This window comes from Empidonax traillii, unplaced genomic scaffold (assembly GCF_003031625.1).
Source record: "Empidonax traillii isolate 1590-97213 ecotype Southwest subspecies unplaced genomic scaffold, ASM303162v1 scaffold715:size483424, whole genome shotgun sequence".
NCBI lineage: Eukaryota > Metazoa > Chordata > Aves > Passeriformes > Tyrannidae > Empidonax > Empidonax traillii.
The window spans coordinates 211691-237456 of NW_020955908.1; the positions used below are offsets into that span (position 1 = coordinate 211691).

Sequence of the window (25766 nt, forward strand, 5' to 3'; positions counted from 1 at the left end):
TAAAGACTAGAAACGTTGTTCTCACCTGTCAAAGGGGACAGGTCAGCTCCTGAATTTATTTTGCCTGCTTTTGGAGACAAAGGCAGCTGTGGCACTGCTGACTTGCACAGGAGCCAGTGATTAGTGATGACTGTTACCGGTTAAAAGCAAGATAAAGCCTACTCATTTCAAGCAATTTATGTCCCGGTATATCTCAGCTCTTGAGTTTGCTCAGAATACTTTGCTTGCTTTTCTGGGTGCTCTATGAATGGGTAAATATTTTCACTTTAACACAGCAGTGACTGGTTTTATTTTTCTTTTTTCTTTGCAGTGATTCTATTCTGTATGGCAGCCCTAATATTTCCAATAGGATTTTACATCAATGAAGTTGGAGGTCAACCATATAAATTACCCAATAACACAGTGGTTGGGTCTTCATATGTACTGTTTGTCTTATCAATTTTCTTTACAATAGTGGGACTTCTATTTGCTGGCAAAGTTTGTTTACCTGGCTGATGAATGTCTGAACTGCAGGACTTTGTTTTGGAAAAGAGCAAGACATCAGAATTGCATTCTCAGGAGGATGCCTAAATCAGACTATCAAACACTGACTGAAAAGAGGAATGCTTTGACTTGTTCTCACTATGCACTTTGGATGAAAAAAAGGAGAGCCTTTCCCATAACCAAATACAGCCACCGTGGACTAATCTCCTGAGCATACTCTAATGCAGTCAGGTCTGCACTGTGATAGGAACTGGTGAAGAATGCTTTACACTGAGAAGCAGAAATGCCCCGTGTTACTGGACTGTTCCTGTTTTTAACGTCTAACCATTTGGAAGTCAAAGTATTTATGAACTTTGTGGTAGACCAGAGGGTTGCAGAGGAATTCAAGTGAGGCTGGCCTCGCTGTTTAGGAGATTAGCGTTTTACATCTTCCTTCTGTTGAGCAAAGCCTTTGGCACCACCGTGGATCAATCTCGCATCACTGCACCAAGAAGCCAATAGATCAAAACATGTTCTCTAAATGTATGTAACAGCAAGAAGACATACATCCCCTCCTCCCCCATGAGCTCTAGGAAACACTAAGGAACGTTCTAAAGGGGGATCTCTTCCTTATATTTATATAAATATATATATAAATATATATATATATTTTGCTGATGCAGTATACAGTGTGTGTGTATGTGTGTGTGTGTATATACACATATGTATATATATATATATATGTATATACACACAAATGGTTCCTGGAAAAGAACTCAGAACGCTTTGCTAGCAAAACACTGTGGTGTGCAAAACTAGAACTCAATAGAAAAAAGCCATTTCTCTGAAGGCCACATAGCTGAGAGTCTTCAGTTTACCTCATTCTTTGTAGCAGCCCTTGATTTTAACAGTTTTTTGTAATAGGTACAAACGGTCCCATGCCTTTCTAGGTGCAATTTTAAGTTAAGCTAAAATTCTTTTTATGGTAATTTATTTGTATATGAGGGTAGAAGGTGAGATCATGTCATGCCGTAAAGTTAAAATCCTAATTTTGGGAAACTGACACTATTTAAATTATTAGCAACTGTTGTACAGAAAATCTCTTTTTCTACTGCATTGTGACATTAGCATTCATACATGTTCAAGCACAGCATTTTACCATAGGTAAGCATTTCTCTAGCACATGTAAAATGCAATGTTTAAAGTAATGCAAACACTGTTCCACTGCAAAGATGGATGAACTTATTTTCACTCGAGTATTAATTCATCTTTGCCAAAAAAAATGAGCAATATAATTATTGAAAAGTATATGCCTTGTTTACTAAAGTTGTTATTTTAAATGTCGATTTAATGACCAACCAAATTTGGAGTAAATATTCCTCACTAGAAGTAGTTTTATTTTTCAGCACATGGATAAACCATTGAGCCCACAGACGTCTTAATTCACGACTTGGTCTGACCTTGCAGACAGTAGTTTGGTGTTGCAGGGAAGCTGCCTGCACTCTCAGTGTTAGTTTTCCATCTAATCCATGGTTCACCTGAGGTTCATGATGAAAACAAAACCAACGGTGTGTTCCGAGGGCTGTTCCATTGCGGTTACCAGGGGAACTGCATTTCTGAACAGACACTGGCCTAAATGAGGTGGTTATTGAAATATAATCAGCAGTTCCCAAATGAATCACTGATGAGATAAGCTGAAGTGTTTGAAAAGAACACAATTTGCACAATTATTTTAAACTGTGTGCCATTCAGACCCTCGTGGGTCCCTGTCCTTCTCACCTCTTCCCTCTCCCCCTCCCGGTGTATTTTAATACAAAAAGATTATTTGCTGATTTAAGTCTTTTTTTCTTTTGAAATTTTTGAACAAACTTGTCACTGGAATGGTTCATAAGCAATTTTTTCTTTTCCAGTCAGCTCGTTCACAGGTAGAATGGAGTGTTTATGGATAACTAAATTTTTCTAAAGTATACTAATCTGTAAATACAGCCAGGCACCTACTTTGAAGTAGTGGTTTAAATATGATTTGGTTCCTAATTTAAGTCTGAGGTCCCTAGTGATGTTGGTGGAGATAAAAGGCAGGGTTCAGCTGCTTGATATGTGTCAAAATTTTGGTGTTATCACTACTGTGTCCTAAGCTAAAGTATTCACTAAAACTTAGATTATAAATTATGTTAAAATAAAAAAAAGGCTGTTATTTTTTTCAGAAATGTCACACTTGTAAATAGTTCTAGATTTTTGTAACTGGAACACAGGTGGGGGGTGGGGAGGGTTTCTCAGCTGCTAAGATTTCTTCCCCTTCCCTGCTCCCCCCAACTTACTTATTTCAGTTATAGTAACGTCATATGGATTTAGGCTTTGATTAAATGGATCATCATGTAATAAAAATAAAAAAAGAAACACTTATCTTGGAGTATATCCAGACTGTGGTTGGCTGACTGGAAATTTATCTGATCTGCCAATGCTATTGCTATGAATTATTAAATGATAACAGAGATTTAACAAATAGATTTATTAAATATTTGAGCATTTTAAGTCCAGAAATAGATGCAGCCATTTGCATTTAAAAAAAGCCCAACCCAGTAATCTAAGAGACAGCTGTCAACAGTTGCTTTTAATAAGGTCACTAAGTACTATATAGTACAGTATTAATTTATAGCAGAAAATCAAATCTTGTAAACTGTATATAAAACACTGTTTTATGGTGCAATCATTTGTCAAACTTATGTCCGTTACTTTTTTTTTAAAGTTGTGTGCATTCTTTTCATACCTAAGAGCATCACTGTAAAATCTGCTGAAGACTATTTATAGGTTTTATTTGCACAAGGTTTTGTTTTGAACTACAGGAAGTTCGTATTGAACATGCCTAAACATCTGTAGACTTTTTCAGTTCATGAAAAGCAAATGTTTCCATAGGAATCTTCTCCAAAGGTAATCCCGTATTTGTGTTGAGTGTTTACATAAACTTTTCTGATTCTGCCAGCCATTATTTTTTACTTCTTGAAGGACAGCTCATTTCATACGTCACTAGAGAATCTCGTTTAGTCTTTTGCTTCAACATTCCCCCAGAGGTTTGATGTGCCATCATAATGTAATTCGTGCACACTTGTCATTTCTTTGGCTAACAATATGTTAAGATTGGAAACTTGAAATACTTTCAGAAGGGAAACTAGTTAATTTGTCTGTATAAACATCATCGTTGAGCTCAGCTGAAATAATTGCCTGGAAGCTGTTTGCCTTGGACCTGGGGAGGGTGTGCCTTCCTGGGCACATCAGGCTGACCATTTAACGTGGTTTTCTGTTGTTGCTCTTGCTGGAGAGCGATGCCAGTGTCCCGTAGACACTGGTAGAGCCCCACCACCCTGTCTCCTGGCCGAGGTGGCACCGCCAGGTTCGGGCTCTCCTGCCATCCCTGTGTTTCTGAGCCGTTGTCGAACCACTCCAGAACACGACTGTAGGTTACTGTTCGCCCCGACACACACACACACAGGAAAATGGAAGCTGTCCTTTAAAACCTTTGTGAAGGATGAACATAATGAAGGAAATGGTGTCTGCAGGCGGGCTGTCCTGCCTGGGCGCGCGTCGCTCCCGCTCAAGGCCGGACCGGCCGCCTGCGCCCCCGGCCTTTACTGAGGGTTGTTTTCTAATTGGTTTAGAGCATTTTTTCAATTAATGATTTCCGAACAAATGTTAATACAAACTGTATAAAATGAACATAATTTTCTTCACTTGTATTTTTGTTATTGAGCAAGTTTATCAAAATAAATTGTCTACTAAAGCGACTGGCCCTGACTGCGCTGACTGGAACTGGCCCCGGCCCTGCATTCAGGTGTCCCCTCCAGGTGTCCCCACAGCAAGTCCTGCAGCTGTGCCCTCAGGTGTCCCCCTCAGGTGTCCCTGCAGGTGTGTCCCCAAGTGTCCCTGCAGGTGCCCCTGTAGGTGTGCATCAGGTGTTCCTCCAGGTGTCCCCACAGCAAGCCCTGCAGCTGTGCCCTCAGGTGTTCCCCCTTGGGTGTCCCCCTCAGGTGTTCCTGCAGTTGTCCCCCCTCAGGTGTTCCTGCAGGTGTTCCCCCTCAGGTGTGTCCCCTCACGTGTCCCCTCACGCCGCCGGCCCACAGCGCCCTCAGGCGGCGGGAAGGGGCGCGCCGCGGCCGCCCCGTCTCCATTGGCAACGCCGTAACACGGCGGAGCCGCCGCTCCGAGCCGGGCGGGACCGGGCTGGGCCCCGGAGCCCCGCACCGGGGAAGGGTCGGGGGAGTGCTGGGAGGTGCTGAGGGGGCTTGGGGGCCGAACCCTGGCGGGGGGCCCGCCCGGGATTCCGGGGCGTGCCCAGGGAGGGGGGAGTGGTGTGGATGAGTGTTACGGTGTGGGGGAGCTCAGGGGTCTTTTCCTCCGTGGGGTGAGGAGAATCTGTGGGGACGGGAAGGGTTGCTCTGACGCCGCTGGGAGCGGCGTGGGCCGGGGCGGTGGAGCCCCGCGGGGCGAAAGCCAGGGTTTTATGGCGATTTTTGCTCAGTTCGTTCCGCGCCTCAGCCCGAGGGGCGGCCCTGCCACCCGCGCCCAGCCCGGCTGTCCCAGCTCCCGCCACCCCTCTGCGTTTTGCTGTGTTTAATCTCGTTTCCGGCTGTGGAAATTATATTTAACTTATATTTAACTGCATTAAATCCCTTAGCGAGCGGTTCCTGCAGAATAGTTCCTAAACGCGTTTTCTATGAATGGATAATTGTAATTTCTCTGTGTTTGTTTTTGTTTGTTTGCCGTTGTCCCACATACAATACAAATTATCATTTAAGTTGCTGACAATGTCAACAATACCTTTTTAAGTAATGTTTATTCCTGAGTATTTAAACTTCTTTGCTTTTTGTGGTTTTGCTTTTATTTTTAACAAGGCTGAGTCTATTCATATCATGGATACACACATCAGGAAAACGGCGTGGTTGTTGGACAATGATCAGTTTTTGGAAAAAAATGGGTGAGGAAATTGTTACAAAATCTTGTTGGAACTTCATACATAGATATAAATTATAGCTCATATAAACTATGTACTATGTCCCTTCAAAACATTTATCGTGTATTAAATGAATGTTTAAACAATTGGCAAAGTATAAAACAGTTTCTACAGAAAAAAAAAAATTTATGGCAATACAGGAATATTATGGGTAATGAAGTAATCCCATATAATTAATTGTCTTGTAGGATGGCCACAAAATGCCGTCTACAGGGTGATCATCTACCATGGCAAGATTTTACTGTGTCTCATCTAGGACCAGATAGTGGATTATTGGGAACACATACCAACAAGATACAAGATCTGCTGGTAGGCAAATTTTCCTGCTAAATGGAGCAACTAGAACAGTAATACATACCCACTATAAATAGAGAGAGAAATAAATAAGCCGATAGACAACTAATATGTTTCCATATATATATTTGCATATACATAGACAATTTGATGGATACAATCACTACGTGTAGTTTCTCTGCAGAGATATATCAGTCTGTGAACAAATCAGGCAAAACAATAAATGTAGATCAACTGTAGACCCTGCATTTTTCTTCAGAGAAGCAGAAGGCTATATGTCCCTTCAAACTCTTGAGTCATGTTTTGGGGATGCTTGTTTTGTTTTCCTCTCTGGTAAATCACTGGGGTATTTATTGTAATTCTTTTACTGAACTCTCCTATTTCTTGTGTTCCTTCCTGTCTCCTCCTAACTAAGCTCCCTTTCCTTTAGCTCACAATATGGGGAGGTTTCTGAAAGCTTCTTTTCCTTTGCATCCCACATCCAACAGAGTATTCCAGTACCTAAAATTATGTTGTTCCTGGACGTGCACTGCCTACCAGCAACTCTCCTTGGGACATATATTTTTGTCCTGTTTGAACAGCGCATTTAATTTCTAATGCTGCATGTAATTTTTTCTTATTTGACCTGTAGAGTGGACAAATGAAGAAAATACAGTCTCAAATGATGCAAACCACAGAAGAGTGGATGAGAAACTACAGTTTAGAATCCTTGCAATTAACATTCGAGTATCTGGTAAATAAGGGCAATACTATTCCCTAAGTACAACACTGCCCTTGCTGCACTTGGTCCTGATTTGTGTTAATTATGCTGATGTTAATTATGCACAGCGTTCCAGGAATTCAGGAAATGGTGTTGAAGGGATGGTGTTTACAGAGGAGACTCTTACTGATTTTGAGTCCAGACTTTCTGAGTAAGTATCAGTGCCATTTACAGTTTTGATCTGTAACTGATTGTGTATCCCCACTCCTCAGGACTGCAAGTCCTGCCTTAAATCTTAATTTGTTGTCTGTGGGAACTTCAAAGTACCTCAGCATTAAATCCTTTCTGCTGAGGTTTAGGGTAGGAGATAATTGTGTATCACTACAGCTGGAGCTCAGTGGGTTTTTTTAATGAAGATGCTCATTAAGCAGGTGTTGATGGGAAGCAGCTCATTTTAGAAAGGCAGCTAATGAAGAGTCAGGTTTTCACAGGTAACACTCTGTATTTGTGGGTTATTTCTACTGGGTTAGTTTCAAGTCATGGAGCTGGTCATGACATGCAGAAGTTCAGCATTTTCTAAGTGAATTTTAAATGTATAAAACCAAGAACACTTAAACTGAGGAAATCATTTCATTCATAGGTTCAATAAACTGTAGAGTAAACAGTATTTTTACTGGCCTTCACAATTCCCAGGAGTGCTGCCACTTCAGCATACCTCACCATGTCTGGCTTTTGTAAAAAAGAAGCAGCTTTTCTCTTTTGAAAAAGCAACAAGGTTTTTCCCCTTTCATATATTCGTTTCAGCTTTTTGTTTCAACAAACTGTAAAAACCCTGTGCATGGTTTTAAAAAGAAGGAGGTAAAGTATAACAGTCTTAGTTTTTCAAACACCTCCATATCTGATCAGTCAAAGGGCTTTAGGGGAAGAGGGTTTTAAATGGTTAGCCCTGCAAGCACCGGTTGTGTAAGAGCACTGAAAACGGTATTTTTAAATACCTGTTTCTCAAAGATTTTGCATCTGTGAGAAAAGGGATGTGATGAAGACAGATGGTTGATTGTTGATTGTTACTTGGAAACACAATGGCAGAGAATGCCTTGGCTAAGTGTGTGCTATGCCTTTTGTCAGAGCGATGGAACTTTATCAGCAGAGAATTCAGTGGCTCTTGGAGGACAGCAGGAAGGTAACTTTAACTTTGCAATATGTTTTTAGAGTGGAACTATATATGGAATTAAAGAATATATTAACTTCTGAATGCTAGTGAGAAGTGACTTCCAGAAAGCTTATGCATGTTCAATTTTTACTGAGTTCCACATCATGTGCAGCGATCTTAACAGTGATTTCATTGGTCTGCAGTTTTCTGCTTTCCAGATCTAGTATTTTTCTTTCTCTTAGCAGTTTTAATCATCAGGACCTCCCAGCACAATTTAAATAGGAGCAGACAATGCTGGGCATCCTCTGACTGGAGTTTTAGTGTCTTTTAGTCCATTGTGCCCTCTCTTGCCCAGCTGGTTATGCACCAACTTTGCCCAGCTGTGCTGAGGCTCAGGATGTAACCCCCTCTCAAAGGGGAGGGAGAAGGAAGCAGCACTCCAAAATCTGCTTGCCATAAAGTTGCTTGATTTGGCCTGAGGGAGATGCTGTAGACAATGTTATGTTTGATTTATCCTCTCAAATATGAATGTTGGGAAGGAGGTAATACGATTCGCTGGTGAGGATTAACTGGGACCCATAGGCCTCTCTTTTGTTTAATTTTCTTCTTTTTTATCCCTTTTTTCCTTTTTTTTTTTCCCTCCTTGACTTTGTCACTTTAGGCTAAAAAGTTTAAAACGAAAATAAATATCCAATACATGATTTTAAAATGGTGTTGTTCAGAATAAACAGTAAAATTATTAAAATTTAGATAGGCTAGTATTTACAAAGCCTTTTCTCCTGTAAGGTGTTTGGTGTTATAAAAGGAACCAAAGTTGGACTTCTGATTGATGTGTCTCACATGAGTTATGGACCAAGGCTACTGGATTTTCAGAAGGACCTTTTGGTAAGTAAGACTAAAATAAATTCTGACAATTCTAACATTATTTTTATTACGGTATTGTTATTAAAGTTTCTCAATTCTATCAGCATTCTCTATGGGATAAACTTGCCTAACAGAAACAGAGGTAGAGCCCAGTTGTACTTGGAGCTATTTATAGTAAAAATGGTTTTCTTATGCCTTTATCTTTGGTCACAAGGCACATTTCACAATCTTGGTCAGAACCTTGGTGAATTAATCACTTTCTGAATTCTCAGAAGGAAGTTATCCTTTATTATGCTCTTTATTTTTAGAAAATTTATGTAGTAAGGAAGGTAGATATAATGCAGCTGGTTACTGTTTAAATTTGACAGTTGGTACAGTTTAATTTCCCACATTCTTGAATTATTTAACATCAATTTATATTAGGTACATCCTTCATTTGGGTGTTTCAGATAAAACTCCCTCAGGAAAACTCAGTTTCTTAGCCTTAATATTTGAACTATTGTTTAGCCCCGTGCATGAACATGCACTAACCATTTTTGGTACTTGCTTGGTTGGTGAATATGTGCATTCTAGATCAGTGTTGTTTCATGTGCTCATCAACTTTGGAGAAAAAATGATACCCACAGAACAAATATTGTTTGATTCCTGCCCCATTAACAAATCAGTCAGAATACCATAGGTTTGCAGGTTTTGTCTCTGTACTCCTCACCAAATATTTGAATATGTATGAGTTTTTCTTGAAAGCTTTTCTCAGTGGTAGCTCAAAATATTGCTGTCAACTCTTTTTTAGGAAATCACTGTTTTTTAGTCTTTTACATAATAACCCTACGACTGGATAGTAATGCATTTTCAACTTTTTATTTATTAGTGCTTAATAGACGAGCAGCTTTGTTATAAGAAGCAATTGTACTGCCTCTCATTCAGCACCGACATTTCACCACTGTGGGAGAGTCCAAAAAACATCAACGTTCATGTGTGAGTTCATTTCTCAGAAAAATAAAGGTGTTTCACACAAGGTCTCCATTTCATTAGAACAACCTGTTTAGGTAATAGTGTTTTTCATCTTGTGCCTGTAGGGATTTTAAGAGGGGACAACAAGCAATGAGTCCAACATGCAGTCAATGATTTCCAGCGGGTTGCTCGTGTTTAAAATATCTGAACAGCTCCTGTGGTTCGTAATAATTTTCATGCTCTTCCTCTTTAGCACCTGTAGATACTCTTTTTCTTTTCTCTCCCCTCCCAGGCTACATGAAGTGAGACAGTGGATACAAGAGCTGGAGCCTGGGCAAGGCTGCAATGTGCTGAAAGCCCTAAAGAGTGTCCTTACCATGAAAGACCTGAATTCCCTGGTTCTCATTGTAGGAAGCTGGTAAATTCATCCTCTCTCTTAACAACCAGCTTTAGCTTGGATACAGAACTGGTACAAGAAACCCAACTGGATACAAAAACAAACAGAAAATTTAAGATCCAGGTTTTATATGTTTTTAGTTCATACCATTGAATTCTTTTATTTGTTCTCTTTTTTACTATTTATAAATCTTCTCTTTTCTGGTACAAAGCTACATTTTTCCTTTGCAGATCAATTATCGCAGTGATCTATTGAGAGCCTGCCAGCTCTAATTTTACATCAAGAAAAATCGTCCATCATCATTAAGGATGTCAGTGAAAGGGTCCATGCCTCTGTGAAGATTAGAGGATAAACTAGATTTTGTTCTACAATAGCATTAAGTGTTGAAGGATTGTCTTCTCTCTGTGATCTTGGTTGTGCTAATGGAAAACCTAAAATTTCTGACTGAATAAATGAAACCAGGCTGAGATTATATAAATTATGGAATTAAATTCTGCAGTTCTGTTGTCACAGTTTGAAAACTGCAATATTGGAGTTGGGATTACAAGAAAAAGTCTACAGTAAGGATTCTAGGAGTGTTACCCTACTCCTAGTTTATTAATTGTAATTCAAGTTCTAAAATACAAAGCAAAGTTTTCCTTCCTTTTGTGCCTTAGGAGGACGGTATTGAAGGGTTTTCTGTCATTGTTTGTCACAGGGGCCAAAGCCACAGCTCCTCATTTTTCGCTTCCAGGGCTAGCAAGGAATGATTTAGATCATTTCATCCACAAGCTGTCATAAATTGGAATAGAATCTTAGTGGGTTTGTTATCATTGAGGTTTTCAGGACAGAATTAAACACCCCAGTAGCGGTACCTCAGTAATGGTTGAAAGATGGAGAGGAGGTCAGGTTGTGCTAAATGCCTAAATCATTCCCGGGATTTATTATTTCTTTCCCACTTTTTTTTCTTCCCTGCCTTCTTCAATATGGCCCTTTTTTCCCCCATTTAATTACTGCCATTGTTAATACCTCTTTTTCTTTCCTTTTTGTATCAGCCCTGATCAGTCTTTTGAAATACTGTGTGATTACACTCAGCAGTGTTTGCTGGGGAGAAAGCTGCAGATTCACACTGTCACATATGATTGCAGCAATCCTGCTTCTCTTGTAAGTCATTGTGTTAATAATTAACTGCCTTAAGTGTCTTGTCTTTTTTTTTTTTCTCCCTTTCAGCCGTAATGCCTTCTCTCATAAACTTGTGAGGGAGCTGACCTAGTCATTAGAGAGTTCTTGATTTAGTGTTGTACTTTCTTTAGAGGAGATTTGCACACATGAAAAAATCAGTTTGGAGCATCATCTTGTAACTTTACTGAGTTAGTTTTTCAACCACAGTAAAATAAGACTGATAAGCAAACGATGGAAACATAATTACTTTGGCTTTCTCACTACACATACCTCAAAGATTCTTTTCCTATCTCTAATTGAGAATTGAATACCAACAACCCAAAAGAGACTACAAATCCAAGTAACTGTTTTGCTTCCCGTTTCTGTTGTGCAGGCAGTTCTGAAGGATCTTGCAGAAGCTGTCCAAGGCCGTTATCATTGCTACTCTTCAGAGGGAGAGGTGGGTGACAGAGAGGCAAAGCATTTGTCTCTCTTTTTGATGCGTCTTCCCTTTGAGGTGGTAGAATAATTATGATGTGAGGAGAAGTTGAGAGCAAGACTTGGTGCTGAAAGTCTGTGTCACAGAAGTGCTGAGGATGTGGTCAGCAAACCTGTGGTTCGTTCCTTCTGCAACTGGAAATGTTCCTAAAAGCACAGTAAATTCTGCAGATGCTGTTTCCTGACTTAAAGCTGATGAAATCAGTGGCTTATTGTAGCATGATTCAAAATAATAACTTGTTTATAAATTATGACTAATTTAAATGCAGTGCATTAAATACATTTGCACTCAATTCTGCTATGCCAGGCAGTCTTGTACTGATGTGTGCACATTAAAATAAGAAAACTGGTGTGGGTTGGGGTTTGAATAGTGCTTAACTTATTCTTCCCCATTTGTTTTTATATTTGCAGAATTTTGATAGCAGTGATCTCCATTTGCTACTTCAGGAGTCCCTGAAGGCCAAGGACCTACTCAAAAGCATCAAACAGACTTTTCAAAGAAGACTTGATGGCTCAGTTAGTAGTAAAACAGCAGATGTATCCTTTATATATGTTGAATAATCAAGGTTAGAAATGTTTAGTGTTCACAATATGAAAAAAATTTGTATGATTAGTCAGGTATTTTCAAAATGTTCTGCTTGTTGAACTCACAGCACTTTAGTTTGAATTATGCCCACCAATATTCCATGCTGGAAACTTTGAACTGGGCATAAAAAAAATATGCTAAAACTTGCAAGAGCTTTTCTTAAAATCCATTTCAGTTTTCCACAGGATTTGCAAATACAGCACCTTCCAGCTTCTTCCCAAAGCCTCCAAAGCTCAAAGGACCATTAGTTATTCAAACACCAAATGTCCTGGCCAAAACCTCAGCAGACTGGTTAAAGACATATGGATTGAAAGGTGGCACAGAAAGAAAAATGTACCAGGTGTGAAATATGAATCAAAATCAGAGCATGTCTTTTATGTAACATATTTATTTCTTCCTGTAGCTAAGAAGTTAAACCTTTATCAAGTTCTGGCTCCCAATGCTTTCTCTCCTGTGGAAGAGTTCATACCTATTCTTAAAAAAAGAGTCTCATCAACTCTGCATGAGGTAAGTGATGAGAACTTCCTCTTCCTGTGTTTTTTTCTTCAGTCCTTTATAAGTTAGTGAAATTCTGCAGACTTTAAAAGAAGCTTGAGTCAGAGGTTCAAATCAAATACTCCCACCATTCTTAAGAATGATTATTATTTATCCTTCTAGAAAATCATGATGCAGTTTGAATGGTATGATGGGACTGTGAAAAACATCCATGTTGACCTGCCAGTATTGTACAACTACCAGGTGAGTTATCTGTCTCAGGGCTGGATTCCCATCTGATTATTCCACATTAAGTGTCCTTTTCTAGCTTGATATGCCCTCAGGTAATGCCTGCATACACTTGCAAAGGTCATTTTCTGTAGAATTTAGACTAATTACCTTAATGTCTTTAATTTGATACTGTTTTAAAGAATTATATGTGATTGGAAATACTGTGTTTATTTTAAATGATGTGTTTTGTTATGAACTGTGCCTAAAAATGCTATTGAAGAAATGATAAACTTGCAAAACCTGTATTTTTTAAGCTTCCTCTTTTCTTTTGGTAACATGCCTGACCCCTGTTTTGGGATGTGCTAGCAAGGGGAAAAGTGAAGAGGAGAGTTTAGACCTTTAGATTCTTTTTTGCTTTTTAATTTATCACTGTATGTTTTTCCCATGGACTGTATTATCTTTACTGAGAATAAAATGCTGCTGTCAAAATGAACAAAAATAATTTTTTTTTCATTACTGTGCTGTCACATTACTTCCGTATTAAGCATTTGATGATAAAAGACTTGAACTTTTTATTTAACATAAATTTTCTGCATTTTATCTACAGAAACTCCTTACTAAAATGGTAAATATCTATGAGAAACGAATTGACTGGCTCTCCATTGCTAGCAGGAGAATCTGGGGCAGTGTCTGTGAAAGGAGGTATTGTATCTGACAGCCCTTTTTTGTGAGGTTTGAAGCCTTCATCTCACTCTGTGTTTGGGGATGGTGCTTATTTACAGTGTGTCTGAGGCCTTACCCAGCTGCTCTTTTGGTTCTAAAATCTCACCTTATGTTTTGCAGAATTTTTTCAAGTATAAGTTTACTCTTTATACATTTTGATACACAGGTAGAAGATACTTTTCCCCTGGCACGTTGGAGTGCAGTGAAGATAAAAATACATAATGAAACAAGATTTTTTTTATTTTTCTTATCCAGGGTGGTTATACTTGTTGATATATCAGTGACAAACTCGCTGTACATCACCCAGATCCAACATTCCCTGCGACTTTTACTTGAGGAACAAATGGCAAATAAGGATTCCTTCAATATTATAGCGTGAGTAACTGCTGAAGGTTCTTTTAAAATAATTGTAATGTATTGCCAAGAAAGAGTCTGCTGAGAGATTATAGTTACTAATGGATATATTTTAGATTTCTAATTGCATTTAATGGTTTTTAGTGAAGTAATTGCAAGAGTAGCACTGGTTTGTCCATGCTGGGTGAGTGCATGGATCTGATGAACACAGATCAGATTAGTGATTAAAAATCACTGGTTTTGGTGTGGCTAACTGGAACTGATTGCATCATCCCTGCAATCCAATATTCATCCTGCTATATCGTTCACAACAGTATTAATGCCCCAAAGGAGATTTTTTCTTTTGCAGTGAATTTGTTCTTTCTTTTTGCTTGTTCTAAACCATAATCTGTAAATTAATTGCTGTTATCTTCCCATGAAAGATTTGGGAGTGACATTGTGCCTTGGCAGCAGGAACTGCTTCCTTCCCATCCAGAAAACTTAGAAAAGGCTTGGAGGTAGGATCAAATAATTGTGAGTTCAGTGGGAACAAAGAACACTGTGAGCAATTAAAAATATTTATACATTTATCATATTACAAAAATAGCTTGCCATATTCTGCACTATGCTAACATTTTGCCATATCAAATTGAGAGAGAATTATTTCCTTTTTATGCTCTGTATCTTACCTTAAAAACTGTTTTTCTATGGTGGCAGTACATAAATAACAGAACAAATAATTTGGGCCGTTATATAACCTGGTTTTACACTCTGTCATTCTCAAGAATTCGACTCCAGTATAGTGATATTTAAGATTCTTAGCTCTCTTTATTGCTTTAAGGAGAAACAAAAGCTTTTGTTTCTTCATTCTTTGAACTGTAAACATCATTTTTAGGTGGGTGTTGAGCCTGCAGTGCAAGGGCAGTAGAAATTTCCTGAGTGCACTCAGGAGAGCTGTAGAAGTTGACTTCAAAGACAAAGAGAAACACAAATCACAAGGGCTTTACCTGCTGACTACTGGAATACCTGACCAGGAGACAGTGAGTATCAGCACAGGCAACTCTTCTGTAAGTTCCTACCAGAATTAGTCTCAACTTTGTTTTTGTTTTTCTCTCTCTTTTCCCCTTTTTTTCCTTCTCCTTTTGGCAGCCCAGCTGTCAGGATCTCAAACTCCCATTTCTGCAATTGCTCTTCACATGTTGGAGGTAGCAATTATTAATAATGTGTGATGCATGGAAAATCCAAAACTTGCTCTTAGGATTCCTTCCCCCTCTCCAGCTCTGGCCATCATTTCACTGGACATTTCTGAGTTTGAACAACTCCTATTTTTTTTGTATAATGCCATTTCCTCTTAACTCAGAGAAACAAACCCACAAATAATTGTCCAGTGAAAGTCCACAGTACCTTGTGTAGAGACAGCTCCTTTTTTACCCCCAGTAACCCCTTGCTTGGATCCATGTTCACAGTAAAGGTGCTCTGGGGCTGTTAAACCGCCTGCACAGCCCAGAGCTCCTGACCAGGAGTGTACAGTGAGGTGTCTCTTCTCTGGAAATTCTGGGCAAAGCTAAGAAATCATCAGATTGGGAGGATTTGTGTGTCATTTGTGTCAGGAAGCAGTGGATTAGCCAGAAGCTTGTCTGAGGGTCACTACTGATGGGGTTTTTTCTCTGTCTTCCAGCACACCATCAGTGCTTACGTGGCTGAGGTTTGCAGGGGGTTTGATTTACAGCTCCACGTGTGTCTGTTCAGTGTTGGGAAGGACCTTGGCTCCAGTGGGGAGATCCCAGCCCGCTATGCCGACCCTACAGACACTGCCAGGGCCTTCAAAGAAATAGTGCAGGCTGCCAGGGGCAGATTTCACTGGTTTGGAGAAGCAGGTATGTGAGCAGGGAGTCAGCACGTACTTCTTGTTCATTAATGAAATAATATGTATTATTGCTTTTTTTTATTCCCAAATCAGGTAGTTTGCTTTTTTTTTTTTTTTAGGATATGCTAATGCTGTGCTGGCACTGAGATAGAAACTCAAGCTGTAGTTTTATTGAGACTTTCAGTTGCATTGCAGAATATGATAATGCAGCCTTAACACAGGAGTTTGGGTTTTTCTATTTGAATTCACCATTTTGGGTTATATTTTTTTAAAAATGAGCATTTAAAATATAGTAATATGTATATTATGTATAAAATATTCTAATCTGGTAGGTTCAGATAGTCAGGCTTGCAGGAAACAGAGGTTTTTTGATTCTTCTCACTGATATTGGGCATATCTACAAATTGTTGTACATTTACAAAAATACATATTCTGTACACTCAAAAAAACCCTAATTAGTGTCTGTTTGATTGTCAGGTATTTTTGAAAGTGATGATATTACCAGTATTGTGTCAGAAATGGAAAAAGCAAAAAGCTACTCCCAAAAGGTATGAATTATATGTAACTTTTTTAATTGTATGTTTCTTCCTAAAAAAAATTCTGCACAAAGCACAGCAAAAAGGGGTGTTAACTATTCAATTAGGGGTGTTGAGCATGATCAGATCGGTCAGTTCAATATGAATTTTATTAATTATTACGGTAATAAATGCAAAATACCTGTCTTTGAAATTTCATTTACTTAAATTTCACGTATGTGAATTCCTAAACCATGTGAACTTCCCTTTCAGTGTGCATTCCTGGTGGAATCCTTAAAGCAGCGTTCAGTAAATCAGTCTGTTAATCCACTGACACCGGAAGGAGGTTCAGATGCCCTTCCAAAGAAGGAGAACAGAAGGCCACAGAAGTTGCCATCTCCTAAACCCACAGCTCCGAGCCCAGCTAGAATGGTTTGAATGGTTCCCATTGTTAATGAGCTGGGGGTTAATTAGAGATCCTGCCCCAGCTATTGGATGCTGCTCTTTGTGCCACAAGGGCTCAGCTGAATATCTGAGGGAATTAAACCAGCACTGTGATAGAACTCTGAATTTACATTTGCATTCAAAATGCTACCTGTACCAAAAAGTCCATCTCACTGACTCCTGCTGAGGAATGAATTGTAGTGGAACCACAGTGTAGTGTCTAAATAATCCCCCTCTGACCTTAAAAGCTTAATAATTAATGAAAATATGGGCAAAGCAGAAATGTGCTTTACCAAATTACATCTGTTTTGCAGGTCCTTCTGGAAGGTACTGAATGTTATGGTGTTCTGCTCATTTACAGAGGAGCTGCAGCTCAGTAGCATGTCCAGCACAAAACAAGAGCAGGATTCAGGATTTGTTTCCTGCCCACTGTGCCTATTTCCATGGAGTTACACTGCTGAGTCCTTTGGGATTTGGCTGATGTTTTCTGTGTTGTTTTGGACTGTGCACACGTCTGGTTTGAGTGGGTGTGCAAATCTGTAATACAGAAAGGGCCAGTGCCAGTGTTTACCATTTTGGTGTGTAAATGAAGAGATACAGAGCTTTCTGTTGCAGAGGATATGTTTAACCTTTCACCTGGAACTTTCAGCTCTCGTGGGAACAGCATTGTAGGTGTGGGAATGCTGGGAATGGCAATGTAGGTGTGAGAATGTTACAGACTTTGTAGGTGAGCTCACTCAGGCCTTCCAGGCTGTGTTAGCAAAAGTGGCATATTCCCAACACCTCCTCACAAATGCAGGGGAAAAGTAATTGCTCAGAGACAACTACAAAGCATAGTTTTGCAGGGATTGAACTTGCAGAAAACTGGTACAGGGTTGTCTGTAGATGTTTGGGGGTATTTATAGTAGTGCCGTATGTTCAGTGAGATGTGACTTACCTGAAGGCTCAGTGTCACAGCAAAAGCCTTACCCTACACTAGGGTTACACAGGGGCTGTGTTGTTCAGCAGAGCCCCTGCTGGGATGAGCCAGACACCTAAAGGAGGAATTTCTGGGGTCGGCACTGGATTTCCACTGTTCAGTGAAATGCTGAGGAAGATGCTCTACACTGTATTCCATAAAACAATTCCCTTACCATACTAAACTGCACCTTCAAGTGACCAAGGTGGTCCCAACTCCTCTGGCTGTAGATGTTGGTCTCCAGTTTTATGGCAGCAGATGATATGGGCAAGATAATTAAAACAGAGCAATTAGAGTTACTTCACCCAGCAAGAAACCACAAATTAACACGTGGTCACGGCTGTCTGCTGACTTGCCAGAAAAACCAGATAAAGCAGAAATTGGAGAACAGTGAAGGGCAATTCCAGTTTTGAATAATGCAGTTATGATCCAACTGAAACACTTTTTACAATTATTTTTTTCATGTGCTTGTAGGATGTTAAAGACAACCACGGTGCAGGCAGAAATACTCCTGTAAGAGTCCTGGCCTGGCGTCCTCCCAGTGCCAAAGCAGAAATTCCACCAGGTCTGGATGCATTAGGGGCTTTTTCTCTTCAGTTTCTTTGGAGTTTGTTTTTTGTGTTTTTTTTTAGATTAGAGATTTTATTTAAGCTTTTAGAAACACGTGAAGTTTTAATCTTTAATCAGACTGATAGAAAACATTGTGGTTGTTTTGTGTAGTGATTTTCAGCTCATAATGATTGAATACCCAGCCTGTATCAGGAAATGTCTGATGTGTGTGGTGAAGAACAGGGTTACATGTAAGAGTTTTATCTAGCTGAAGTAAATTTTGTTGGTTTTTTTTTATTTCTTATTTATTTATAGCACAAACAGTAAAAGAATGGCCTCAGACTGAGAATAAAAGAAAGGATAAACCAAGGAAGCAGCCAGAGTTTTCTCTCTCTGTATTTTACACTGAGAAAGGAAGAAATGTGGGTAAGTCTTACCAGAATAGGATGCATTTTGATTATAAAACTTTCAGGTTGTTAAGTCTCTGATAACCAATGTCCTTTAAACGGCGAGTGGCAGTGAATTTATCAAATAGGGGTAAAGATTTTTTTGTTTGAGTGGGGGTGGGAGGCTCTGGTTTTTATCCTTTTTATTTCCTGTGAAGTTCTTTGGGGTTAAAGATGCTCCAAGTTAAAATGCTTTCATCGTGTTTTAGATGATTATAGAAGATTTGGTTTGGAATTTTTGGAAGGTGGCAGTTTTAAAAAATAAGTGACTTTTTTAGGTACTTTGATGTATAGAAACTGCACGATTTTGTGTGAAATGTTAGTCTGTGGGTTTGGGGGTTTGGTTTGTCGGGGGGTTTTGTCTGGTTGGGCTTCTTAAATCAGTGGTCATATGTGATTCAAAAGGGTTAATATTTTAACCTAGAGCTCTCAATATTACTGTTCATTTTCTTAAACAGGGACAGTGTACCAGAAATACCCAAAGACTCTGTGCATAAGAAAGTCCCATCCCTCTGTCTTGTTGCCAAAAGAAGAGGAAATCTGCTCAAGTAAAGAGGTCATTTTCACCTCACTAATAAATTGCCATTTTGGAACCATCCACCTGAATGAATGTGAACATGTTGATTGTGACTCTCTACAATGTATCATTACTTAAAATTAAAGTACTCTAACTATTTTCCAACAACCAATTGTTCCCTCGGTTTGTCTTACAAGTGGCTGGCCAAGTACAGTATAAAAAAGCTTGAACTGGAACTGCCCAGGCTGATGTTTGGTCCAGGCTGTACCCACCGAAACAAAACTGTGGAGTCCCTGCACAAGAAAGTATCAGCAAAATACTGTTCTATCTTCCCTAGTGCAGAAATCAATGTAAGTTTTTACATGTATCTACTTCACTGAAAGGCTTTGTATTTGTTTCAGGCAGTGCATGCTGATCAGTGTTTGTGGCTTGCTGGTGTGATGGTCTCTCCACTCAGCTCTGTTCTTCTTTCTAATTCATACTTCTGGTAGAAAGCCAGAGAAGGTCTTTTATTCACCACAAAAAAAAAAAAATTTAGGATGTTTGAAGTCCAAACTGCATGGGATCTTTAGTATCCCTTCTGCTCATACAGTATGAAAAACAATTTTAAAAATTTTAAGTAAATCTTTTCAAAATCCTGGGAAGTTGAAACCGGGAAAATGTTGGATCTTGATTTTTCCGTTTGTGTAATGACTGGAGAGAAGCATAGAAAGGATATTATTGCTCTATCACATCTATAAACTCTCAGATGTAATGCAAGAGATGCACCTGTCCACTCAAATTAGATAATTGTGTTGCCAGCACAGCTGGCTGAGATGAGAACCAGGCTTCCCTAATTTTTGGTAAACCAGTTACTTACCAACAAAAGAGTCACCAAATTGTTTTCTTACCCTATTTCCTAGAGGTAAAGAAAGCCAAAAACATGCCAATGCTGCATAAATAGCAGCTGAGCAGCTGAGCTCAGGTTTCCTGAAGGAAGATGTTCTTATATAAACTGCATTTTTCCAGGGGGTTGTGAAACATCTGCAGTTCCAACCCAAAGAGCTGGAAATCTACACGGCTCAGCTGGAGCGAGTGGTGCAGCGCTACATCCAGAGGATCCACTGGCTTCTCTCAGGTATTGCTGAGCAGCTTAAATATAAACAAAACCCTCTGCTCTGCCATCTCCAACAGAACAAATCCAAACCTCAAGCAGGAACAAAGGGTTATCCATTTGGTGTTTCACTGGAAAGTTTAAACCTCATTTTTAGGAATGCAAGAATTCGATAGAATTCTGATGAACATCTCGTTTGCTGGGAAATCATTAGGGCTGTGATGCAAGTTTTTGCTTTTTGGATGTTGTGTTCCTGAATACAGAACCAGAAGCTTTCTATCAACAAAAATGCATACAGTAACATATACAATTAAATTACTTTTTTGTTTCTTTTGCTCAGAATGTGCCCTGTTTAGAAGTTAAGCATCACTGCTGGTGAAGAGCATTTTCATCTCTCTGTTGCCCATAAAGATCTTTGTTTAATTTTTTTGCTGGATTGTGAAGTAGGAGATACAGATGATTTCATGCAAGTTGCTACAGTTGGCTAAAAATTAATGCTTGAAAGTGCTAGATTTGAAATGGCAGAAAACTTTTCTATTATTTATCTTTTAACGACCTGGTTGCTGCGTAGATTAGACTTAATGATGTAGAAATGTGCCCAGAATAACCCCTAAAAACTGAAGATTTACAGTGTGCTCAATAAAATGCTCCTGTGTAATGACCCTTAATTAGTTTGCATGTTCTGGCCCAGGAAGCCGAAGGTTGTTTGGGACCATTTTGGAAGCAAATGTCTGTGTTTTGATTGACACGTCTGGTTCCACGGACCCACATCTGCCACACGTCACGAAAGAACTCACCTCCCTTATCTGGGAACAGCTGAGAAGAAATGAGGTCAGGTATGGTGAGTTACTGATAAAGAGTGAACTCTGCACTAGTTATTAATGTGTAATCAGAGTGCTTGTTAATCACAGTGCTGAAACACGATCCCAGTAATTGTTATATATTCGATATAATGTGCATGTGACAAAACTGCTGCTTCTGTTCTTTTTAACCAGTTTTTAGTTCTGAGCTCTGTAAGATCTGAGCCTTTGTTGAAGGCCAGTGCCCTTTTGGGCTCAGCATTGCCACAGATCTTCTGTTCATGCAGAGTGAGAGATGCTTTTTGACTCCTCCAAAGCTGAAGATTTAATCCAACACTGGGCTCTTTGGTGGGGGACTTGGTTGGGTTTTTCTTTTTCTATTGGGTTTTTGGGGTTTTTTAAATGAATTTATTTATTTACTCCAAAACTGCCTTATCCAAAGTGACTGATTGTATTGGTGAGGGTTAAATGTTGTGGCTCATCTCTCTCCTCAGGTTTAACCTGCTGAGATTTGCAGAAAATACCGAGAGTTGGAAAGAGTGTCTTGTAGAGGCCACTGATGAAACATGTCATGATGCTGTGCAGTGGGTTTCCAGACTCCATGCCCATGGTAACACCTGCATCCTCCCAGCTTTACAGGTGAGTGAACTGGCTGAAAATTTTGTTAATTTACAACTGTGGCTGTGATATTTGCTCTGAGCCAAAGCAAGAAGCAGTTTTGAGTGCCATTCTTGAACTTCAGTAACAGGTGAAGAAATTTTTCTCCTATGAAAATTTTCAGTGTAGAAATTAAATGGTAATAATAATTTAAAACAGAAGCTGAAAGAACTTGCTATTTCATGAGATTTCAAGTTTGAATCGAAATAGAAGTGTTGCCTTAAATGAATGGTTCTTCTTGCAGACCCCCTTACACAGTCTCCATAGAAATGTTATGGAATTCATCATGAGTCAAGTCCAGTAGAACTCTGAGGTGTGTCTGTAATACAAAAATGTCCACTGAGTTAATGACTGTAGCAGGTTTGCATAATGTGAAAGGGCCAGGTCCTAGTGAGCCTGATTTTCAGGCTCTTTAACTCCCATAAAATGTGATGTAAAAAATCCTTTGTCAGCAGTTCTCCAAAACCAATTAATTTTCTTATTTCAGTAAGTCATTTCTTCATGACTTCCTGCTTATGGATATGTTGTCTTATACTACAAATTATCTATTCTATTATTCAAATTTATATCCTTGATCTCTTTCATAATGAGTGAAAAGGAAAAGACAAAAGTAAGTTGATTAATGATGTGGTAAATATAAAACGATCTTAAATCATTGGAATGGTGTTTTTGTTCCTAAATATAACTTGTCATAGAAATGTACTAATTATTTCAGCTTGTGTTTTGCTTTTCAGAAGGCTCTCAGTTTCCAGGGTGTAGAGGCACTGTATCTGTTGACTGATGGAAAACCAGACACCAGTTGCAGTCTGATTTTGGAAGAAATTGAACGATTGAGAAAGGAACAAGATATTAAAATCCACACCATTTCTTTCAGCTGTGCAGACAGGTATATGATACTTTGCAAGAACAGCAAGAAAACTTTGGAAAGTACCAGTTTATTTATTGTCAGAAGTCTCTGTTAACAAGATGGGAACGGGGAGGTTGTTCTGACACAGGTATTTACCACATGACCTACATTTCATACAGAAGTTTACAATCATGTCCTCCAAACTGTTTTTTGATGTAGTATTTTTTGAGTTCTTAAAAATTCTTTTTCTTCTGCTATTGCTTTCAGAGAAATCAATTTTCATAAGCAACTTTCTACTTCTGTTGTTAACAGAGGGGCTAATGAATTTCTGAAGAAACTTGCTTCCCAAACAGGAGGGCGTTACCACTGCTGGTTTGGAGATGAAGATGGACAATTAACAGCACACAGAATATTGGCAGAGGGGCTTGAAGATGAAGTATGCTAAGTGAATTGGTTTGAGTTGTTTGATTTCAACTTAGTTCTTCAAACTGCATTTTAAAAAGCAAAATAATGAGAAAAAATAGCAGAAGGCTCCTAAGATGTTTAACATGGAAAGCAAAAGGAGAAATCTTGGGATCTGTCTTTGCCTTTCTTTTAACTGCCTTGGTCAGGTGCCCAAACCCAGGAAAGGAGGATACAATTCAATAAAGGTTTTGAAAGAGAAGGAAAAAATATATCTTGTGTTTGGACACTGTGAGTTTTAAGCTAACTTTAGCTTTCACTGTGCTTTCTTGTCCTTGCCATCTTGTATTTCATTTAAGGAATTGTCAAATCATTCTACAGTGTTTAGCACATTAATTCTCCTGCATGAGAGCTCAGGGATTCCCACAGCAGGGAAGTGTTAGTGAACAGAATGAGGTTCGATCTGGAATTGCTCTGCTCTCCCCTTGTAAGGCCAAGACCTTCTCTGCAAACAGGGAAATTTAGAACTTAAGCTCAGTTATTTAAGTGGGTAGAAACAGGACATTTTGAATTGTTGCAAGTTAAAGTAGAATATTGTAACTATGTTTTCAGGATCCAGCTTTCCCTTACTTTGAAGGAGATGATTTAAAGAAACTTATTCAAGAAGTAGCAAAAGCCAGAAGTTTCTTAAAGCAGGCAAAATCTTGGAGGTGAGCATTTATCAAGAGTCTTTGTGTTTTTTATTTCATGGAAGGAAGACGAGAGTATCTGACTCCCAGTGTCTGCTATATAAAAAATAGGACTGAAGGACAATTAAATTGTATTGATCCTTATGTTTCTTCACTGTTATCCTTCCTGACTGCCAATCCAGAAGCAGAAAGCACCATTTCAATAGGAATAGTGGGCAAAAGTACTTGCAAAGAGCTTTAAAATGCATTATACCTCCCCAAATAAAAGATTTTCTGTCGTCCAAAGGCACAGCTGAACAAAGACACGAAGGTACTGTGTGCTTGTGTGAGAAACTGCTGGAATTCTTTGGGGTTTGTTTTTCTTTCAAACAGATTATTACTTGAAAAATGGAGTATGAACCAAAAGGACAATTCCAGCTTTCAAAGAAGTGCTCAGGTAAATGGATCACAGTTTATACGGAGTTCATGTGTTCAGTAGAAGGGTAATATGGGACTGTTGTTACAGGGGTGGGAGAGGCAGCTGGGCAATCTAAACCTCTCCCAGAGCTGACCTCCAACCTGCTGCTTTTAACCTGGCACAGTAAAAACCACAGGAAAAGAGAAAGGGCTGAGTGGAAGAACTTCCTCAGTGCTCAACAAGACAGAAGCATTTCCCACAGAGCTGTGTGAGGGAAAGCAGTGGACACACAGACAACTGCAGAGAGTTGCACTAGAGAACACTGCCAAGAGATTCATCAGGGAATTGGGTAATGCATAGTGAGACTGGGTTTTAAATCCTTTTTTCTGTGGCTAGAGTTTGTATTTCCTTTTAAAAACATTGCCCAGTCATTTAAAGAGGAAAAAAAAAAAAACAACAAACAGTCAGCCCCACTGGCTAAAGGTGCTTGTTCATGGAGAGTGGAACCTGGAGCTTGGCCAGGGATGTGCAGAATTCAGCATTTAAGGGCTGATCACTCAAGAGAAATGCTTGGAGAGGAAATGAATGTGTAACCATCCTGTGGTAGCGAGGGAGTTGTTACAGACATGCAGAGATAAACCTGGTGTTCCACAACCATCTCAGTCTTTCAACCTTCCAAGGAAAACTGCTTTGCTTGTACAGTGTAAAGGACAACATTCCTGTGAAAGTACTTCAGAAAGTCCATAGCCCTGGAGCCCCATTAAACATGGAAGGAGACTTTCACTTTCATTTGGATTGTTTCTCCATTGCCACTTTGTCAGGGGTGATGGGGAGCCCGTGCAGTTTATATATTTTGAGTTGTACTTTAAAATCCCTTCATGTGCTTCACTTGTAGGATTAAATTTTAGACATGGAAAAGATGCTGAAGAGGTTTGGAGTCAGAGTGTGCTCAAAGCTTCCAGCTGAAAGAGAGAAGATGGATTCTTTGTTGTCACGAGTGCTGGCAAGAAAAGTTGCAGATGACAAGTGCTGCATTGACTCCTCTTGCAGACTTTGCAGGACTCAAAGTAAATCAAGCCCTGAACTCTCCAAAGGTTAAGCATAAGTAGAGGATAGTTTTCAATTTCAAAAATATAGCTAATTCAAATTTTAGAAGTGTATTTCTAACATAATTAGCAGTTATACAGGGTTACAACTTTTGTTTCTGTTCTACTGCATCATTTTAATAATTTCTTCAATGGTGGTATGTCCAAATCGTCCTTTTTTTGGCAGTTGGTTTGAGATTTCCTTCCTGGTGCTCGTTATCCCCAGCAGATGGGAGGGATGGCTGTGATATTAGGAAGAGAATTCTGTAGGCCAGTTTTGCATAGAAAATCCAAGCAATAACTGTAGTGCAGAAAACAAAGCTTGGAATTCATGTTTTTGTCAAGAGAAGTTTGCTAAGAATTGTTTCAAGTCTTTGCTTTTTTAAGTTGCTGATACAGAATTATTTAGAGTTGATGACTCAGAAATTATCAGAGAATGCAAACAAGTAACACATTGTTGCTGATACAGCCTGGTTATGTTTGTATAACCAGACACTGCAAGTCTTCTGAGCAATTCTGTTAAGTTCTTGTGTATTTCCTGTCTGGAGAGATTAAAAATATGTTGCCAGTACCAGCTGATTTATGAAGTACACTTCTTTTTACTGCTAAGCTCAGTAATGACAGCTCACTAGTATTCTGTAGGTGTTTATTGTTGCCTTTCAGAGGATTATAAATTCCTTTCAAGTGTTTAA

The 25766-nt window shown here is 39.1% G+C and overlaps 2 protein-coding genes across 2 annotated transcripts in view; both read left to right on the forward strand.

Annotated features, from left to right (window-relative positions):
* Positions 1 to 2077, forward strand: part of MOSMO (modulator of smoothened) — a 42735-nt gene extending 40658 nt beyond the window's left edge. Inside the window, exon 4 of the mRNA XM_027900224.1 lies at positions 311 to 2077. Within this exon, the coding sequence (XP_027756025.1) occupies positions 311 to 495 (185 nt within the window). The 3' untranslated portion in view covers positions 496 to 2077. The remainder of the gene's footprint in view (positions 1 to 310) is intronic.
* A 3080-nt stretch (positions 2078 to 5157) lies between these two features.
* VWA3A (von Willebrand factor A domain containing 3A) lies at positions 5158 to 24932 on the forward strand. The gene is made up of 33 exons (XM_027900227.1): positions 5158 to 5431; positions 5656 to 5776; positions 6393 to 6517; positions 6598 to 6672; positions 7587 to 7641; positions 8398 to 8496; positions 9344 to 9450; positions 9719 to 9844; positions 10858 to 10966; positions 11358 to 11423; positions 11873 to 11998; positions 12223 to 12361; positions 12451 to 12554; positions 12705 to 12785; positions 13360 to 13454; positions 13731 to 13850; positions 14252 to 14326; positions 14704 to 14848; positions 15487 to 15685; positions 16153 to 16223; positions 16464 to 16622; positions 18067 to 18157; positions 18457 to 18567; positions 19046 to 19143; positions 19302 to 19454; positions 20113 to 20221; positions 20889 to 21033; positions 21492 to 21636; positions 22389 to 22540; positions 22814 to 22937; positions 23516 to 23613; positions 23965 to 24028; positions 24885 to 24932. The coding sequence occupies exons 1-33, from the start codon at positions 5286 to 5288 to the stop codon at positions 24888 to 24890; spliced, it is 3639 nt and encodes a 1212-aa protein (XP_027756028.1). The 5' UTR covers positions 5158 to 5285; the 3' UTR covers positions 24891 to 24932.
* The last annotated feature ends 834 nt before the right edge of the window (positions 24933 to 25766 follow it).

Bases quoted from the DNA above. Each gene is read 5' to 3' on its own strand.
- VWA3A (XM_027900227.1), top strand. From the start codon at position 5,286: ATGTTTATTCCTGAGTATTTAAACTTCTTTGCTTTTTGTGGTTTTGCT. The intron at 11,999-12,222 runs GTATCCTTTATA...AATCCATTTCAG, and splicing joins TTAGTAGTAAAACAGCAGAT to TTTTCCACAGGATTTGCAAA. The intron at 18,568-19,045 runs GTAAGTCTTACC...TTTCTTAAACAG, and splicing joins TGAGAAAGGAAGAAATGTGG to GGACAGTGTACCAGAAATAC.